This window comes from Nicotiana sylvestris, chromosome 4 (genome assembly GCF_000393655.2).
Source record: "Nicotiana sylvestris chromosome 4, ASM39365v2, whole genome shotgun sequence".
In the NCBI taxonomy this organism is placed as follows: domain Eukaryota; kingdom Viridiplantae; phylum Streptophyta; class Magnoliopsida; order Solanales; family Solanaceae; genus Nicotiana; species Nicotiana sylvestris.
Genome location: NC_091060.1, coordinates 32,612,342 through 32,618,855, shown reverse-complemented (window position 1 = coordinate 32,618,855; position 6,514 = coordinate 32,612,342). Strand labels below are relative to the sequence as shown.

Here is a 6,514-nt window from a genome sequence, read left to right as displayed (position 1 = left end):
AGCTTATAGAATTAAATACAGTTGAGGAGACTTTAATAATAAGAATGAGTGTTTACTTATAAGGAAAAACTGATACGTGTGACAATGAATTCATGCATTAATTCATCAATAATGATTTGGTTTATTAAGTTACAATAGTGCATTATATTCTCATTGTTCTGTTAAAAATAGAATCTAAAAATAATAAGAATGAGTGTTTATTTCTTTTTACTTTGCTTGTCGTAGTTAGATTTGCTATAAAATTTAATAGAAAAAGGAAGAATTTTAAAATTTGTAGGTGTAGTCTTAAATATGCCATAACATTTGTGTGACTATAAAACTTATGAAACTTGTGATCTTAAAGTTAACTATATCCTAATATTTGTATGGCTATTAAAACTTCTCACTACAAAAATATTAAAATGTGTCATTCTTTTTTAAATGAATATAAAAAAATAATATCAAACAAAGTAGGAGGGAGGGATGACGTGGTTGTTAGTCTTTGTACAGTACTTTCTCAAATCGGATCGGATCGAATCTTACAAATCCATAAAATAATATGAAGAATCAATTTAAATAGTCGCTTACTCAATAAATTAAAAAAATCAACAAATGTATAATATATGTGTAAAGTATATATAATATATGTATACTAATATATAATTAATGTATATACCGACTAAGAAAAATAAACAATAAATTCGAACCGCTATTTATGTAAACATACCAAACAATATTATAGTCATATGTTATGGCTAAAGTGCGAAAAGGAATAAATAAAATTCAAAACTAATGCATAAATTATAAACATATGTTTCAAAAATTAGCACATACACCACTATCTGATAACTGACAGACTAAAAGCAAAAGGGCGTGCCACACATATATATGATGAAATCCAGCTTTATGGGCCCCAACCTAACTTTTACTGGTGGCCCACATTTCATTTTCTTGCTTAGTGGGCCCCTTTTCATTCGATGCCCAAAAAGAAAAACAGAGTGGAGCGGCAAAGCAAAAGGTTTTAAGAGATATTTCGGATCCAAGGCTACACTATGTTAAAGAAAAGGAGTTCTTTTTTTAGAAATTAAATTTATTATTAGACAAAGAAAAGAGAAAGTAAAGAAGCTCATTTCCACCAAATAAATAAAGAGTAATAATTATGATGGATTGGTACGTACTCTATCATCATTAACTAGATATATCTGGTTCGAGTTTTGAATATGAAGTTGTCTTTATTAGTGAGCGATTTGCCACCTAATATAAAATTATTCGGCTTGAATTTGGATATAGTCAAACCCCAATGCAGATATTAAACATTGAATGAGAACCATAAAAAATATTTTTCCTATTAATGTATTTTCATGCACAAAGAAAAGAGAAAGTAAAGAAGCTCTTTTCTTACTTTTATATTTTCATCATGTATTTCTACAAAGAACATGAGAGTTTAATTTATGTTCAAAATAAAAGTTCTTTCTTCTTGTAAACTAATAAGATAAAGAAAATGATTATCAAAATAATTAAATAAATAAATCAGTATAAGAACAAGAATCCAGCAAATGTTAGCTGCTGAATGTGCAAAGCTTAGATTAAATTTTATCAAAATGCTTTCATATACATTCTTTTCTTTCTTTCTTTTTTCCATTTATTTATTTGTTTCAGTTTATTCTTCCATATAATCTTTATAATAATTCTTTTTTACAGAATCAGCTCTCATTTGGCCTCCCTTTCTCTCTATTCAGTCTAATTAAACCATTTTCCCTCTCTTTCCCACTTTCTCTCTCTGATTCTTGAATTAGCTCTTCCACTGTCCCTCTAAAACAAATTTAATTTTCTTGTTGTTGTGTATTTTCCTTTGATCAGCATAAATGGCTGCTAACAAATTTGCAACCATGTTACATAAAAATACCAACAAGATCACACTTATTCTTATCTATGCAATCTTAGAATGGACTCTAATAATTCTACTTCTCCTCAACTCTCTCTTCTCCTATTTGATCATCAAATTTGCTGAGTATTTTGGCCTAAAACCACCTTGTCCCTTATGTTCTCGAGTTGATCATCTGTTTGATCATGGAAATAGTAAAACTTTGCGTAAAGATCTTGTATGTGAAGCTCATGCCACAGAGATTTCTGAACTGGGATTCTGTTCAAATCATCAGAAGTTGGCTGAATCTCAAGATATGTGTGAGGACTGCTCGTCCTCGCGCCTTGAGATTTTAGAGAATTCAGCTTTGTTAGCATGGATGGATGAGATTAAGTTGATTCAGAATGGTAAGGAAGTTACTGTGGAAAATGGTGAAGTGAGTTTGATGTGTTCTTGTTGTGGTGTGAATTTGGAGAGCAAATTTTCAACTCCTTATATTTTGATTAAGCCTTCTTTGGATGATTATTTGGCATATAATCAAAAAGGTAATTTGATTATTGAAGCAGCAGAAGATGATGATCTTATGGATAAAGGTGATGATTTTGACAAAGAAAGGTCAGATTTTTCAATAGAAGAATGTTGTGGAAATGAAGAAAAAACTGAAGATCAGGTTTTGTCTGATGTTTATGTGCCTAATTCTGAGGTTAGAATGAAAGATCAAGGTGTTCAAGCTTGTGAGAATGAGGAGTCATGTTTTGAATTTTCTACTCAGCATTTGGAATTTATCTGCAGTGGTGATAAGTTGGTTCCTATTGAATTGATGGATTCAACAACTGAGGAAGATCATAGCAAAAACCATAATAAGAGTGATGCTGAAGTCAATTTGGAGTCTGGAGAACAAGTTAACAAAGAATTTGAATTTGTTGTAGAGAACAAGATTCTTCAAGTGGAGGAAGAGACAGCAGTTTCTGAGTTCAAGAGTGAGGAGGAACCTAAATTTGGATTTCTTGAATCCATGGAGGTAGAAGAAGAAGAGATTGGTTTGGTTTTTTGTGCCAAAGAATGCAATTCAGTAAAGGAGAGTTATGAACAATTTGACAATACTCAATTGCTCCAAGCACCAGCCAAAGGTAATGTTCAAATTCTTACAGAAAGATTAAGGGAAGAAGAAGGTTTAGATGCTCAACAAGGTATATATTAGAATACTTTTGTAGACTAATCTAATTTATTTTAATTTGGAGGCTAAAGCTTGTAGATTTGAGTATGTTTCTTGAGTTGTTTTTGTTTTACTTTTGTAGTTACAGAAGAGGATTCCCAAATGCCAATTGATGGAACTGATGCAGAAGTTTTAGTTGAAACTGAAATTCTTGATTTGAACTTAGTAGATGAGATTCCATGTCAAGGAGCTCTTACTTCAGTTATACATGAAGAACCTTCCACAAGTTCTGCTGATTTCCATGAAGTTGATCAACAAGGTATAGTTCAGATTTCTTTCAATCTAAAAATACAAGCAATTTTTTCCCTCATAATAGCTTAGTTTTCCTTTCTTCTCTGATAATTTTCTTAGCGCGAAGCAGAAAATGTTTTCTTGTCGTTGTTCTTAGATTGCTAGTAGTATGGCGGTTTTCTTACTATCTTCTGCTTCGGTTTTCTAGTATCTTGTCAGGGTACTGCTTGTTACTATTGCTATATCGCTATGGCTAGTGCTATTGCTTTCTTCCATCTATTTTTCTGGTATTACATTATTATATTGTTCTTTTGATTGTTTTCTATTCATCCTCTTGAACCAAGTTTCTTCCGGAAACAGCCTCTCTGCCCCGGGTAGGGGTACGGTCTACGTACACACTACCCTCCCCATACCCCATTTGTCGGATTTTACTGAGTTTTTTGTTGTTGTTGTTGAAGCAGAAACTGTTTTAAGCCCTGTCCTCTAAGTTTGTGCAATTGGTGTACTTATTAATCATGTTTTACCATGTTAGGTCCTAAAGAAGATCAAGAAAAATTGGTGGAACTGAAATTATTATCAGTTGAATTTGATGATCATGTGATGAACAACCAATCATCAATATCTTCCAAATTTAATGAGATTGAAGAAGATAAAGTTCCAGAAACGCCAACTTCTATCGATAGCTTCTATCAGTTGCATAAGAAATTACTACTCGTCGAGAAGAAAGATTCAGTAAATGAGGAGTCTTTGGATGGAAGTGTGGTTAGTGAATTAGAAGGTGGAGATACAGTTTCAACGATCGAACACTTGAAATCAGCACTTAAAACTGAGAGAAAAGCTCTACATACTTTGTATACAGAGTTAGAAGAAGAGAGAAGTGCTTCTGCTGTGGCTGCTAATCAAACAATGGCAATGATAAATAAACTTCAAGAAGAAAAGGCGGCGATGCAAATGGAAGCTTTGCAATACCAAAGAATGATGGAAGAACAATCGGAGTATGATCAAGAAGCATTGCAGCTTTTAAATGAGCTTATGGTAAAGAGAGAGAAGGAAAAACAAGAGCTAGAGAAAGAATTGGAAGTGTATAGGAAAAGGTTAATGGAATATGAAGCAAAAGAAAAGATGAGGTTGTTGAAAAGAAGCAAAGATGGAAGTGCAAAGAGTGGATTTTCATCTCCTTCTTGTAGCAATGCTGAGGAGAGCGACGAGTTGTCTATTGATTTGAATCAAGAAGCAAAAGAAGATGACAGTTTTTACGGTCATCAATATGAAGATAACAAACTTCATGTTGATGCTGGTCTAGAATTGGAAGAATCGTTTGCTGATTTCGAAGAAGAAAGGATGTCGATTCTTGAGCAGCTAAAGATGTTGGAAGAAAAGCTTATAAATATGGATGATGAAGATGCAAAACATTTTGAAGATGTTAAGCCAATGGAAGATTCATATAAAGAGAATGGCATTTCTCATTTTGATGGACAAACAAATGAACATGCCAATGGTTTTTCGAGTGAAACGAATGGAAAACATCATCTCCTGGAAAAAATTGTCAATGTAAAGGGAAAAGGACTTCTTCCACTTTTTGATGCAATGAGCGACGAAAATGGAGACGTTACACTAAATGGACACGAAAATGGCTTCCATTCTAATGGTGTTCATGACTCGTACATGACAACGTTCGATGTGGAAAACAAGAAGCTAGATGTGGAAGAGGAATTGGATCATCTACATGAAAGGCTACAAGCGCTTGAGGCAGATAAGGAGTTCCTAAAGAACTGCATTAGTTCATTAAAGAAAGGCGATAAGGGGATGGATCTACTTCATGAGATTTTACAACATCTTCGTGATCTTAGAAACGTTGAAATTCTTGTAAGGAACTCAAGTAATGGCCTCATGGTTTAGTCGAGTTCTAGCTCAATCATCGCGCCAATGAAGATAACTGGTAATCTTGCTCTCTTTTAAATCAACAATGTCATATATTTTTGAATGTCTATCACATTGTCTAACTTATGTCATCTTTTTCTTGGCAATTTCAGGCCATGATCTTGGAGTCCTTGGCAGCTATTTAACTAAAATGGAAACTCAAAAATGCAATTGAAATATATGGAACAGCTGATAAAAGCTCTGTAGTCATTGCAGAATTTTTTGGAAGGTTAAATCCCTTGACAGTGAAATCAGGCCCTGGAAATGGTCTGAGCATTTTGGTTATAATGGTAAGGCACCAATGTTTTTGATGTCTATCTAACTTTTTGTTCTCAAGCTTCAATGGTCATTTGTCAAAGTAAAACCCAAAATTTTGGGCAGAAATTGGGGTCAAATTTCCATCTTTTGTGGGCAAAAGGAGGGAAATGATGAATGTGTGTGTAGTCCAGTTAGGATGAATCGATTGTGTAATTTTTTAACTTTTACGGAAATGTAGGGTTAGGCGGCGTACAATAGACCTTTGTGGTCCGGTCCTTTTCCAGATTCCGCACATAGCGGGAGTTTAGTGCACCAGACTGTCCTTTATAATAGTGTTTGAGTCAGATTGTGTGCACCTCAACTTGAGTTTTGTCTAATACCTACTTCTCCCACCAGCACTGGTATTGGTCTGTCTGTTGTATGTTGTGAAAGGGAAAAAGCATACTGGCTTGCAAAGCTGGAAAGGTCCAGCAAAGATTCCAGTTCTAGGCATTTGTCCTTGTTTATTGTAGACAATTAGGACTACAAACAATTTTCTTGTCTATTTTTTTTTTCTAAGGCATAGAGGGGAAAGTAACTTCTTTATTCCCTTATCTCTCATCTTTTTCATTATTTCATCACATGAGATTTGTTATTGTTTTAGAAGGCAAAAGTTGTCTAGTTGTACACTGCATGTGTCCATTTGTAAGTATGTATCTAAAGAGTGTGTTTTCTTTTTAATTCTGTTTCTTTTCCTATCTTTTATTATTTGGACAGTCTGTTTTTCACTCTTTTCCTTGTTGTAAAGTTTATTCTAAGAAAATGGATGTACACAAACTACACTATCTATATATTAATAATTGAATAGTACTTAGTGAAGAGAGAAGGAAAGCTAAAGATTGCTTTCAACAAATTGTTTTGCTTTAAGTCACTATAGTAGATAGGGAGTGAGAAACAAACAAGCATAATTAGTGAAACCAAAAAGGGGCTTAACAGCTAACAGGGTGGGTCTAAGGCATGATTACAAAAGTAAGTTTGTTTATATGCAAGCTAAGAACCTAATCATT

The 6,514-nt window shown here is 33.6% G+C and overlaps 1 protein-coding gene across 2 annotated transcripts; it reads left to right on the top strand.

Moving 5' to 3' along the window:
* Window positions 1-1,647: 1,647 nt before the first annotated feature.
* Window positions 1,648-6,188, top strand: LOC104225043 (myosin-binding protein 3-like). Of its 2 annotated transcripts, none has more exons than XM_009776804.2 (4): window positions 1,648-2,973; window positions 3,142-3,318; window positions 3,823-5,229; window positions 5,324-6,188. In XM_009776804.2, exons 1-3 carry the CDS (start codon window positions 1,845-1,847, stop codon window positions 5,187-5,189), a joined length of 2,673 nt encoding a protein of 890 aa, XP_009775106.1. In that variant the 5' UTR covers window positions 1,648-1,844; the 3' UTR covers window positions 5,190-5,229; window positions 5,324-6,188. The 2 variants fall into 2 exon arrangements, with proteins under 2 accessions (XP_009775106.1, XP_009775105.1); XM_009776803.2 differs by having other exon boundaries at window positions 1,649-3,033.
* Window positions 6,189-6,514: the final 326 nt, after the last annotated feature.

Excerpts from the sequence above, each read along its gene's own strand:
- LOC104225043 (XM_009776803.2), top strand. The coding sequence starts at position 1,845 with ATGGCTGCTAACAAATTTGCAACCATGTTACATAAAAATACCAACAAG. Across the intron at positions 3,034-3,141 it reads AGGTTTAGATGCTCAACAAG|TTACAGAAGAGGATTCCCAA; the intron begins GTATATATTAGA and ends TTACTTTTGTAG. Across the intron at positions 3,319-3,822 it reads CCATGAAGTTGATCAACAAG|GTCCTAAAGAAGATCAAGAA; the intron begins GTATAGTTCAGA and ends TTACCATGTTAG.